This window comes from Aulostomus chinensis, chromosome 8 (genome assembly GCF_037954235.1).
Source record: "Aulostomus chinensis isolate RoL2024-O1b breed Wild chromosome 8, RoL_Achi_v1.0, whole genome shotgun sequence".
NCBI classification, from domain to species: domain Eukaryota; kingdom Metazoa; phylum Chordata; class Actinopteri; order Syngnathiformes; family Aulostomidae; genus Aulostomus; species Aulostomus chinensis.
The window spans coordinates 15,147,408-15,160,547 of NC_141327.1; the positions used below are offsets into that span (position 1 = coordinate 15,147,408).

At 40.1% G+C, this 13,140-nt stretch overlaps 2 protein-coding genes across 3 annotated transcripts; both read left to right on the forward strand.

The window, feature by feature from the left end:
- Positions 1 to 1,228: 1,228 nt before the first annotated feature.
- Positions 1,229 to 7,790, forward strand: ap1m2 (adaptor related protein complex 1 subunit mu 2). Its single transcript, XM_086210171.1, has 12 exons — positions 1,229 to 1,443; positions 3,220 to 3,376; positions 3,664 to 3,731; positions 3,847 to 3,977; positions 4,070 to 4,217; positions 5,464 to 5,590; positions 5,703 to 5,845; positions 6,253 to 6,324; positions 6,538 to 6,696; positions 6,811 to 6,936; positions 7,224 to 7,299; positions 7,434 to 7,790. Exons 1-12 carry the CDS (start codon positions 1,402 to 1,404, stop codon positions 7,457 to 7,459), a joined length of 1,275 nt encoding a protein of 424 aa, XP_086066297.1. The 5' UTR covers positions 1,229 to 1,401; the 3' UTR covers positions 7,460 to 7,790.
- A 132-nt stretch (positions 7,791 to 7,922) lies between these two features.
- On the forward strand, positions 7,923 to 11,231 carry cdkn2d (cyclin-dependent kinase inhibitor 2D (p19, inhibits CDK4)). 2 transcript variants are annotated; one of them, XM_086210172.1, is made up of 3 exons: positions 7,923 to 8,192; positions 8,555 to 8,713; positions 10,294 to 11,231. In XM_086210172.1, exons 2-3 carry the CDS (start codon positions 8,573 to 8,575, stop codon positions 10,645 to 10,647), a joined length of 495 nt encoding a protein of 164 aa, XP_086066298.1. In that variant the 5' UTR covers positions 7,923 to 8,192; positions 8,555 to 8,572; the 3' UTR covers positions 10,648 to 11,231. The 2 variants fall into 2 exon arrangements, with proteins under 2 accessions (XP_086066298.1, XP_086066299.1); XM_086210173.1 differs by having other exon boundaries at positions 8,584 to 8,713.
- Positions 11,232 to 13,140: the final 1,909 nt, after the last annotated feature.

Genomic DNA, 13,140 nt, shown 5'->3' on the forward strand with positions numbered 1-13,140 from the left:
ACATCAAAAATGCACTTTTAGCAACACAAAATACACATTATTTTTTATTTGTTTTATTTTTTGTGAGCACTGCAAACCAGCAAACTGCTTTTGCCCCCATATGGAAGGCTTTCTGATCTCACAGATCACTTCCAGCTCTGGCATGTACCACAAGAGCCAAATGCAGCCAAAATATGATGAGTTGGGCCTGACTTGGGCCAGATTTGTGTCATACGAGATTGACCTGTGACAGCAACACACGCCCTGAGTCAACGCCGTCATTCAAGGTCAAGTATGGGCCATGTCAGATGATGTGAGATCAGAACAGATGTGGACCAAACAGTCATTCCTATCTGGGGTTTGTCAAGGTAACTGAAGTGGTGGTAGAGGGACATGGCAAACATGGCAGATATGATAGAGTGAGGTCTTTGACAGAACTCATACTTGTGTATAAACGTCATGTTGAAGCCCCACAGGCAGCGACACTAGGCTGTTTTCACTGTTTCATCGGTGAAAGGGGAAATTTTCTCTAAACTCAATGAAATTCTGTAGCTACAACATCCAACAAGCATGATTTGTGGCATGAAAATTACATTTTTAATGCAAATCCTGGGCCGATCTTCAGCATACTCAATTATAATGTAAATTTCTGAAATGGCAACTGCACAAACAGTGAGATCAGACTTCATCGAGATGTAAAAGGTATTTTAAGACTTCTAATGTGGTAATTATACTTTCTTCAAAAGACATGACAGGCGTTCATTGTTATTAGAGTATTCTTGTATGTATGGGGAGGATTTTTAAGCATTTACTTGAAGTACATTTATATAAACCTATAAACATGGTCATTAATTCACATCTGGGGGCACAATTTATGTTAACAATTAAAATCATAATATACACAACAGAAGATTTAAGCCCCTAACACAGATTTCCATAGAGGTACACATAGCCTAAAGCCTATTTTATATTTGAGTCTTTCTGTTATTTCCAGCCCTGTAACTGAATCATTCAAAGGTTCAAAAATATTTACATTTCTGGATTTGTGATAGTAATTATTCAGGTTTATCTGTCTGGGGAAACTAGGCTCAAATCTGGACAAACCACACACCCACTAAGCATCCTGATACAGCTCAGTCCCACTGTTCCCCGCTCTCACGTGTATCTGCAGCGCTCTCTAGCGGACAAACTGAGCGGTACACACTCTCTTCTTCGCTCAGGTGTGCGCGACTCTAGTGAATGATTCACCTGGCGGCGATGACGTCACGACAACTTCAGGAAAAAGAGAGGCGAATGAGTCCATGACCTCATAACGCTGATGAATTTCTGTGTTTTGGATGGAGAAAAGGCGCTGAAACCAGGACAGACTCGAGTGAAAGTTGAAGCGGAGTTCGTGTGGGTCTGCGTCCGGTTCTGGTTACCATGTCGGCCTCAGCTGTGTTCGTGCTGGACCTGAAGGGGAAGGTAACGAACGCTGCAGCTCAAGAAACGGCTATTGTGTAGCAGTGGGACTTTACACCACACTTCAAATGACAGCCTGTCAAACAGCAAAAATATGTTTGTTTGTCTTTTTACTCCGTGCAAATTTCGCTCAACTGTCAAACATTAATAGTCTTTGAGTAGTTAAAAATTAATGAACTCGCGACAGACCATTCATTGGCCTTTCCACCTACTTCCGGGGATGCAGACGCAGGCTGCAACATTCAGGAAACTCGGAGGGAAAAAACAAACAAACACTCATTTTAATATCGCGGTAACCGATTTTTTTTTTTATAAGTAATATTTAAAATTGAAAAACATTTAAATTATAAATGTATGATTCTTTTGTGGCGACCTGAGAAACACAAATTGCATGCTGGGATATTTCTGCAGTGCCACAGAACACAAGGCCATACATACTGCCATTTGATAAAGTGTGTGTATGAATGAATATATATATATATATATATATATATATATATATATATATATATATATATATATAAAGAGAGAGAGAGAGAGAGAGAAGTTAACTTATGATCCAGTTCTTTGAGGTGACCCCTCAAAGATGATGATGATGATGATGAAGGTTAGTTAGGTTAAACACCAGTAATCTTACAGCACAGCTTGATGGATTTTTTTTTAGTCTGTCCTAGTTTGTGAACCCCAAACCAGCAGATAATATTAAAAGGAAGTACTGACTGAATGAAAGCAGTCATCAAACCTTTGTCAGGGAGTCTCACATTTATAGACATGTATTTTATTTTCTTGTTTTTTCACAGGTTACACACAACCCTTCTAAAGAGCACCTCAAACAAACCTAACCATTTTTAAACATCTTTTTCAGAGTATTAGGTGTGAATCAACATGTGAATATCTGTATCTCTTTTATTAAGGCTTTTGTCTGTGGCAAAAGGTTGCAGCTGAAATAAGGAATGCTTTAATTGGAATCACCACGTAAGTGTAGCATGGCTAGTGCTAAAATGATTCATTATTCAATCATGAAAAGGTAATTGCAGGGAGTTGTCATCATATATATGCTAACAACAGGTGTCTTCTTCTAGCTTCCTACATGTTGATGTTTCCTACTGGGTTATGATAATAAACTTTAAGTCTTGTCTTTTAAACACAAAAAAATTGTAGACATCATTTCAATGCATATTCAGAAAATCAAATCATTATTTGCATGTGTTCACAGGTGTATGAAGTGAAAAAATATGAATTACGTAAAGAACAGTGCTCCAAAATATACATTTTTAAAAAATGAGCCATAGCTAATGGCAGCACCTGTCTACAGCAATAGCTGCACTGTCAGGTCTTTTTTCACTAAAAGAAAAAACATGAGTAAATATAAATGTGAGCAACAAACATTGGAAACCTCAACAAACAATCAGGACACCAGCTGAATTTTCACATTCTACAAAACTTGACTATAAACCTAAGATACACAGACACACAGAATGAGAGCAGGATTCACTTCACATCAGTGTTGTAAACAAAATCAGTCGCGCAATCAGCTTGTTTCTATTAAGCCATTATGCTAAACAATTACTTCTGTATTAATAGACCACGTATACAGTGGATGACATCTAAATCCCTGCATGCATCTCTGCCTTCGACCACTAGGGGGTTGAGGGAGCCCCTTGAACCCACATGAAGTGATCAAAAAGCAAGCTGAGACCGCCTTTAATTAACCTTATGTTCACTTTCAATGTACCATGAAGAAAATTCATCCTTGCTAACGCTCTTGTCTCCACTCAGGTGCTGATATGTCGGAACTACAAAGGCGACGTGGACATGGCGGAGATCGACCACTTCATGCCTTTACTCATGCAACACGAAGAGGAAGGACTCATCTGTCCCGTCATGTCACATGGAAACGTTCACTTCATGTGGATCAAACACAGCAACCTGTATTGTATCTTTGTACTGGACGGAGAGACACACAGACACACACACACAGACACACACACACACACACACACACACACACAGATTAATGATGAATCAATGACTGATTAGCGTAGCATCTCTGAGCCCACATTCACACGCCACAGAATAAATCTTTTGGTGTATCTTATATTGATAGCGAGGATCACAGTGGATGTGACCTCTCAATCCAACACACAGAAGTCCTCAATAACCCTCATCCTCTCGGTGACGAGACGTGATTGTGCGCTATTCTCCTTGACCTCACGACTCCAGTGGTTGCCACCACAAACAAAAATTCAAATGCTTCGCTCGTGTACTCATTTCTCTACAAACTCGTCGAGGTGAGTGTTTTAAGTCTAGTTTTTGAACTAAAACCACGTGTTCCCAGTGAACGATGGCCGTCAGAGATCATCAGAAGGGAAGGCACAGATGTCTCTTATGCGTGTCACCACGCAGGTGTTCACCGAGTACTTCAAAGAGCTGGAGGAGGAGAGCATCCAGGATAATTTTGTGGTCGTCTATGAGCTGCTGGATGAGCTGATGGACTTTGGATTCCCTCAGACTACCGACAGCAAGATCCTGCAGGAGTGAGGCTCACCCCGACAGAGACGGCACACTGGTGATTGTCTGAGTGTGGTGGTGCATCGAAGCGCTCATCCCAACTCCTCTTCCTTTGCAGGTACATAACACAGGAGGGCGCCAAGCTGGAGGTTGCAAAGACCAAAGTGCCGACCACCGTCACCAACGCCGTCTCCTGGAGGTCCGAGGGCATCAAATACAAGAAGAACGAAGTCTTCATCGACGTCATTGAGTCCATCAATGTGCTGGTAAGAAGTCTGTTATTATTGCAGGTCCATCTAAAAAGAAAATGTAGAAACTAGAACCCACCGATCACGTCTGTAGTAAAACATATATGAGAGGCTCCATGAGACGGTGTATGAAAATGACGGAATGTACTCATATTTGTTCTTATTTATGGTTAAAGCTCCCATAAAGTTTGATCTGAGCTTTTATTGTTATGCTGATTTAGCTGACCAGGTAGTTTGAGTCAACCATACACAGTATAAAATTGTACAGTGCAACATCGCAGGATAAACACGTTACTTCAGCTGCTTCTCGAAACTTTTTGACAGAGAATCCCACAAGGCAGCAGCATCAAATCAGCGCAGGTGTCTGAACCAGTACGTGCTGTGCAGTCATGAGTCACTACTAAAGTGCTTTTCGGGGCAGTATTGTTCTATTCAAACCTTTTACCTGCATTTGTATGGTAAATAAGGTTATCAAATGAAAAGTATCAAATACTTATGAAAAATACTTCAAATTGGAGGGCTGATACTAAACAAAGGGAAAATGATGAAGAAATGAGGATGAGTGGCGTCATGGCTGCAGTGGACCGGGAGAAGTTCATCCTCTTAACATTTCTAATCTTCACAGGCTCATGCTGTTTTGTTTGCTTTGAACAGGTAGAATTCCTGCTTTATCTGCATATTTGTTTTACGGTTGAACATGGACCTCCACCCCCCCACCCCAATTTTTTGTCGTAATTGAATATAATGTATTTATGTTCAACGTTTTAGAAGTAACTAATACTCCTTTTTGAGAGGCCGTTCGCTTGAGTAATTATCCGCTGATCAGTAAGGAAGGCGGGCTTGTTCATATAGCACTTAAGACGAAGCAGTCCTCAAAAGGGTTTTACAAGAAGCAGAGATATGACGAAACGAATATGACATTAAATTCAGGAATTAACAAAAGTACAGACAGATTTAACCACAAGTAAGAGACACATTTAAAACATAAAAGCTGAAAAATGAAAGAGTATTGTTAATCCCTATACTCTTGATTTTAGTTTAGGCATATTTCAGTAATGCAAGTGTACTTCTATATATTGCACTTGGTATGTAGCGTGTGTGCCACATAGTTTATCATTTGTAGTCACAGAAATGCAAGTGGTAATGTCAGTCAGGGGATTTGTAATTTCTGTGGTAATATCTTTTGGAGTGTTTTCTTTTTCTCTGATTCAACACACAGTAGTGCTTCTAAATCAGAGGACAATGATTGACTCTCCTCACGCAGGTGAACGCCAACGGCAGCGTGATGAGCAGTGACATCGTTGGCAGCATCAAGCTGAAGACGATGCTGTCCGGGATGCCTGAACTGAGGCTGGGCCTCAACGACCGAGTGCTGTTCGCCCTCACCGGACGTACGCCTGCCGCCTCCCTCTAGCGACATCTATCACAGCCCCAGCTATCTCGCTGGATTTTCAGTTTAAAAACAAAAAAAAAGAAGTGTGAGAAGTGTTGTTTTGTGTTCAGGTGATAAAGGGAAGACGGTGGTGATGGAGGACGTGAAATTTCACCAGTGTGTGCGTCTCTCACGCTTCGAGAGCGACCGAACCATCTCCTTCATTCCTCCAGACGGGGAGTCTGAACTCATGTCCTACCGCATCAATACTCATGTCAGTTTGCCTCACCAGCTTGTTTGTCTGACTGTCTGCAGCATCAGGCAAAACTACTTACTGTAGATGGTTTTAGAAAACTTGGTGAAGGAGTGTAGGAGGGTGAATGGAATAAAACTTGGAAAAAAGCATTGATTTATACGGGCAGTTGTAGAGGTCGGCAGTTCTTGTCACTTCTTTCTTGTGATGCCCTATCGAGCAAGTTGTTAGTCATGCTAATGCTAATTTTCTATATTTATACTTCACATGTTGCATTTGATGGGAGTTTTATGGCTGTTAAAGGAGAAAGTGTGTGATCATATATGGTAATATGTTCTACCTCATAACCTTACAACTTGAATAAGATGAAAAACGTGCATTTTAATGTTTGATGGTTGATTTAAAGACTCATTATTCATCTTTTACAGGTGAAACCTCTGATATGGATTGAATCGGTCATTGAGAAATTCTCTCACAGTAGAGTGGAAATCATGGTGAAGGTACTGAATTTTGTGTTGGTTTAATGCCGCTGTCAAAAAAGAAAAGAGCTTGCAGTTCTCTCGCAACAGATTTATGTTGTGGAGACAAATAGAAAATGTTCTGAGTGCAGCGACATGTGACCTCACATCTTGCACAGTCGTCGTCTCTGAGCAAGAGCAGAGTGGACAGTCCTACAAATTCTCCTGAATGTTTTTTTTGTTTTGTTTTTTTAGGCTAAGGGGCAATTTAAAAAACAGTCCGTGGCAAATAACGTGGAGGTGAGGGTCCCTGTCCCCAGTGATGCCGACTCGCCAAAGTTCAAAACCAGTACTGGCCACGCGAAATATGTACCTGAGAAAAACATGGTGGTGTGGACCATCAAGTCTTTCCCTGTAAGGAACACACAACTTGTCACAATTGTTCCCACTCAACGGATTGTTTAAATTTGCCTTCAGTTTCCTCAGCATGTCCGGTTAATCCATTTCTTTACTCATCTATCTTTCTAGGGAGGTAAAGAGTTTTTAATGAGGGCTCATTTCGGTCTGCCCAGTGTGGAGAACGATGAGCTGGAGGGTAAACCTCCCATTACTGTGAAATTTGAAATCCCCTACTTCACAGTCTCAGGAATACAGGTACGAACACACACATGGTCGCGCGCTCATGCTGGTTTTAGCTGTCGCACGAATTGTAAAGTATCCATTTGCAGGCAAATTTGTTCTGGATCTGAAGAATGTTATTGTGTGACGTGTCTTGTCAAAATAAATATGACCTGAGAGATCAGTGCTTTGCAAAGGGTGTTGACAGCACCTGTCAGGTCATGTCCATGTTGTCATTGTGTGGCAAACTGTATTTATGTAAATCACATAGATCAAACATTCAGGTTTCTGGCCTCAACAAACTGTGTTTTTTTGTTCCTTAGGTGCGATATATGAAAATCATAGAGAAAAGTGGTTACCAGGCCTTACCGTGGGTCCGCTACATTACACAGAGTGGAGGTACTTGACTGTTTGTTTGTTTTTTCCATTTGACCAGATTACGACATTTTAATTTTGAACAAGTATTGTTGAGCAACTGTAAGTAAATGTTGAAATGACATTTTAGCATGATCACTTCTCTTCTCTCTTCTTAGATTACCAGCTCCGGACCAATGTGTAAAACACGAGGGGTAACTGCATGTCCCTCACTCCTGGAGGAGCATCAAATGATCACTTTAACTAGACTGAAAGAATGTGTTTAATCTGTTTAATGATGCTGATCTTATTTCCTGAAATGTGTTTGGATTTGGATTTTAATGTTGTGATTCTTAGGCAGTACTTTAAATATTTGATCAAACTATTTCTTTTAAAAATGTATCAGTAATATATGTGGCTGTATCTATTTCTTTTACTCAAGAGTTTGTATGTCCCGCTATTGTTGCATTTTAATGCAGTCACACTCACTGAATTCCGCCTAAAATTAAAAACTCACACCCGCCTTTTTTTCCTCACTTGCCCCTGGAGATCTACTACCAAATGTCAGAAATGTGAATGAACTGCCTTTGAAGTCATCAACGTATACGAATCGCCCGCTTTCTTCGTTGCGTGCTCTGATTGGTCAACTGCTTCTGTTGCCACAGGGATAGTGTAGTAACAGAGTTGTAGCTCCACCCATTTTACCTTATATGGAAAAGCAACACCCTCCAGGCGAGCTGTGATTGGTCAACGTGCGTTTTCTCCAATGTTTGTAAATTGTAGTCTGGGGACACCGCTGTGTAGATCTCAGCGCGCAAATGTATTATTCTAATGTCGATAAACCGCACTTGTTTGGGATTTATTTAAAAATTACTGGTCATTAGAAGCAGCGGGATAAAAATCTTGGCGACGGTGGGACTCTGAAAGAACGCATCAAGGTAGGCTTTGTGTGTAGTTTCCCCCTTCTCCGTGTTAGCTGTTAGCCTGGATGCTAATCGTCTGTGAGATACATTGACATCAGGGCTCTCCCGGAATTAAGTCCATTGTCTGGCGGAACCTGGTGTTTAAACGCAAGCTTTGTAAACGACCTCAATATTACGCCAAGCTAACAGAGCCGGATAATATGGCGTCAATGAAGCTAGCCGGATGCTGTTACTCGTAGTAGCTAGCTGTAGCTTACGTTACTGTTAGTGAATACCAGCATAGCTCCGCTTCTGTACTCTTCAACGCTGATGTTGCGTTCACCAAGACGTCCTGTTTGGGTTATCATCGTAATAGTTTTTCATCTCCTACCGAACAGACATAAAAATAGACTATAATGGTCCTTAGTCAGATGGATGCCGGTAAAGCTTTGACGGGGGCAGCGGCCAAAGGGAACACCAGCGAGGTGCGGAGGATCCTGGAGGAATGCAGGGTGCATCCCGATACTCTCAATGAATTCGGCAGGACTGCGCTTCAGGTGAGTTATATTTAATGCATCATTTATTCGGAGACTTCACAAGCACACATTTATTAGTTTCATTCGATTGGTTTTAATATCGTAACACAGCCGTTTAGCGTTTCCTGTCGATGACTGGCTTGTTATTAATATGTTACAGCACCAGATATTTAAAGCCTCAGCCTACGTTTATGAAGGCAATAAATACCAATTCATGTTCACTGGAAACGTTCGAAAGGAAGATTCAGTTTTTGGTGAAGACGTACCTTTTACTTTGGATAAAGTAGAAATACCTTGATAGAATACTTTTCTGGAAAAAGTCACGTTTTTCGAAATTCTGCTTTTGTAGAAAATAGAGAAGTATTTGATGTTTATTTAAGCATCAAAAGTATAAGTAAACATTCCACTTGATATTTGTGCATTCAAGCGCTTGGGACTATTCTTATCTTTTTCTATTTCGAATTTAAAAAAACAACAAAAATCTTGACATTGTACCCGAAAGCAAAGTAATTGAGCAAAAAGAATATCTATATCTATATCTATATCTATATATAGATATAGATATATCTATATCTATATCTATATCTATATAGATATAGATATAGATATAGATATATAGATATATCTATATATATATATATATCTCCCGTCAATGAAAACGTTTTATTTTTTTAAGAGTAGAAAGAGGCACATAGTCATAATTGTAATCACATGTAAAGCAGAAGCCATGAGTCAAGTGTAAACATTACAAAAGTTCTAATCCTGTTTTTTCTACATGATTCAACGAGACTGTGCCCCCAGTTTATTTTAGCATTATTTTTTGGAGGACTTTTCCCTGTTGTTGAAAGAGCCGTTCAAATGTTAACGGTGGGATTTTTGTGGCGATTTGTATAAAACAAAGACGTTTTCTTAAGTCAGTAGAATACCAGGTGTAGGCAGGACATGTCTTACACTGCCTTAAATAAATATTTCTCCTTCCTGTGATTTGAAAATTGCAGTAATCCACATTGCTATGAAATTTTGATTGCACAGCCCTAGTTTAGGCTTTATTGTCATGGCCTGATGGCGTTTGGTATCCAAACAATAGAGTTAAGAATAAATCATCTGTTCTGCTTTCTAAGACCCCAACTGCTGCATAAGTAATCACTGACTATTAAAATTGTTGTTTAATAACATTGATGAGAAATTAATGTAAATATCATCAAAATCACAATTTGACCAAACGCAGTTGCTACACTTGAGCTTAAACTGTTTAGATGGTGGTAAAATATGACATCACAAATGAAGCAGTGCGGTGTTGAACGCCTCATTCATGAAGTCATATCAACCAGATGTAACGTCAGCAGTCACATATGTATTTTTTCCCCCATATTTTTAAGCCGACAAACTTGTTTTCTTTACGTTTGGATCAATAAACTTCTTGTGTCTAACTCAGATATTTCCCCTTTCATACTTTGACTGTGGGCACTCACAATCTGAAGATGAAAAACTAATGAGGGTTGGGGTGTTCTTTAGAGATTCTTAGCATGGAACTGTGAAAGAACGGTTCTATCTTAGGAACAGAATCATAACCCATCACTGTGCTGTGTTCTCTTCTACAGGTGATGATGATGGGGAACTCCAAAGTCGCTGGTTTGCTGTTGGAGAAAGGTGCAGACCCCAACATCCAGGACAAACACGGGATAGCGCCGGTCCACGATGCAGCCCGTACAGGATTCCTGGACACCCTGCAGGTTCTGGTGGAGTATGGGGCTTCAGTAAACATCCCGGACCACACCGGCGCTTTACCCATCCACATTGCCATTCGAGAAGGCCACCGGGATGTTGTGGAGTTCTTGGCCCCGCGGTCCGACCTGAAGCACGCCAACGTCAGCGGGCAGACAGCGATAGACGTGGCTCGAGCTTCATGCATGCCCGACATGATTGACCTCCTCTTTGCTCACATTCACAGCTAGTACGTGCTGCCTGCTCGGCAACCTCAACCTCATCATTTTTGCTTCAGACCTGGTGACTTGAATTCATTGCTGTGTAAAGGATTATTGTTTTGTTAATAGTGGCTCATTAACATTAATGTGTGACACAGGACATATTGTCTTGGCAGCTTATTTTCAGTGGATGGGTGGCTATATACAGTAGACACCTCTTTTGCACAGTGCAATTTAGGCACCTTACATACAAATATATATCTGTTTTCCCTGTGAACTGGGAGTGCACATTTGTAGATAGTTCCCCCCCCAACCCCCCAGTGTTTTATCGCATTATTTCCAGTGAATCGTAACAGTTGATGAATTGTGTTTTCTCATTTTACAAAAACTTGAAATGGTGCACCCTGATTGCTTTGCATAGTTGTTTTCTTTTAATTAGACGAACGTAGACTTTGAATCTACTCTTATTTATTGTTGGAATAGAAGTGAATATCGCTGTGACTTTGTAAATAGCAACATTTATTGTGATTGGTTGAAATGTTATTTATACAAATACTTTTAAATCAAAAGTGAAATGATTCACTTCGCTATTTGAAGATGAAAGCACAAAATAAAGTGTTGAAGTTGTGAAGTCTGTTTTTATTTCTGGTGGATTGGTTTCAGCAGCTGTGTGTAAGAGAGAGATTTCAGACGCTTTCAACTTTCCCACGTGGTGTTATAATTCCGACTCGTCTGAAAACGGGCTCTTTTTTTTTTCTGCCTTCAATGCTTCAATGATCTAAAGCTCTATAAGGAAGCCAAAACAGCCGGTGCAGTGTTTAGTAAAGTCTTCAAAGACTATTTTTAGTATAGAAAAAAACCAACTTTATTTTTTGTTCAGATTAGTCTTCAGAACTCTACATTTTACAATCACAAAAAATAGCTAAATTTGAAAGATAAAATCAGGGTTTTTGAGAAGTGGAAAACCACAACACTGATATTTTGATATTCAGGTTGTCATGAGTTCATTTGTGCTTTTAATATCTGACATACTTAATCTTTGGATTGGTGGTACTGTCGTGTTTCATTAAATGGAGGAAAACCCCTTCAAATAAGTAAATGTATTTTTAGTCCACGAAGACTGAGGGTTACCCTCCATATAAAATGTTCAAAATGGATCAAAACTATCAGTGGAACAGTTGAAAACGATGCAGTTTGACCGATGTTGATCATTTCTTCAGAGTTGTGCTCAGGAAAGGTGCAGGAATCCCAAAGCAAGCTCATCTTACAGGACAACAACCTGTCAGGCCCTGATGAGCGACCAGCTTCAAGTACTTCCTCATTAAAAGGCGCGTGACACAGGCACTTGTGACCGCAGGCATTTGTTACTCAAATCAGACCGTGTGTGTGTGTGTGTGTGTGTGTGTGTGTGTGTGTGTGTGTGTGTGCATCACCTCAATGGTATCATTCCTCCTGTCACACTGGTAACAGTATCATGCTTTTGTGTACACACTCGGGATAGTGGCTCAGACAAAACCTAGCATTAAAAAAAAAAAAGGAGAATAACTGCCTTCAGGAAACCTCTGTAAAAGTCTGCTAACTGTATTAGCTGCATCCTGAAGACTCCAGCCAAGGTGAATAATCAAGGGCATTAATAATAACCACACACTGGAATGTGCTGCAGCATAAAAGGCCTTTAAAAGATCCCACGGTAGCTGGACAGGAGCTCCAGGTGAATGAGGGCCCTGCTTTGTCGGGCTTGTAGGTAACGGTGGCACTCGCTGCCAAAGGTTGTCCTCCGACCTCGTGTGCCACAATCGGGTTATTGTTTGCAGCGTGCCAGGAGCCAACTTCTCAAGCTGAGAGAGGAGATACAAGTTGAAGGGCCGTGCTGCAGGGAGGCCTGTGATGTCATAGGAAGTACACGTGCGTTGGCTACTGCGCAGTTACAATAGCTTCCTATAAGAACTACCAATCTCCTCTGAAACACGTTAAAATAGATTTACATCTACATCATCATTTGCCTAATTTCATAATTTACTCATCAGATGAATTGCAACTGCCCCCCCGAAACATAACAGTATTACTGTAAAGTAATATTTCACTCACATGACCACTACTCTGATCATAGTACTATTATTTTAAGTACTCTAAGTAAATTTAGCTCACAGTTACATTCAGCGAAAAAGTCATTTTCATTTAATTAATAACAGAAAACTTTACTTAAAAACAAAAAAAAAACCTCAATGAAAATTAACTTCAATGTTTATACATCCTCCTATTGGGTTCATAACCACAAATGAATTGGGTTTATAGCGTTGTAGGTGCTACCAGTCATAATTCAGCAAATACTGTTCTTAAAAAAGAACCTAAAAGCAATAATAAAAAGCATTATCAATAAAGAGATCATCAGAAGAAAGAAATGCTACACACATTTGCTTCTGTACTTTTACTTAAAAACTTTTTAAACTTAAAAAGTGGTGAGAAATTAAAAAAAATCGGAACAGAAGATTTTATTTTTCTTCACTAAATGCCTCTACATGT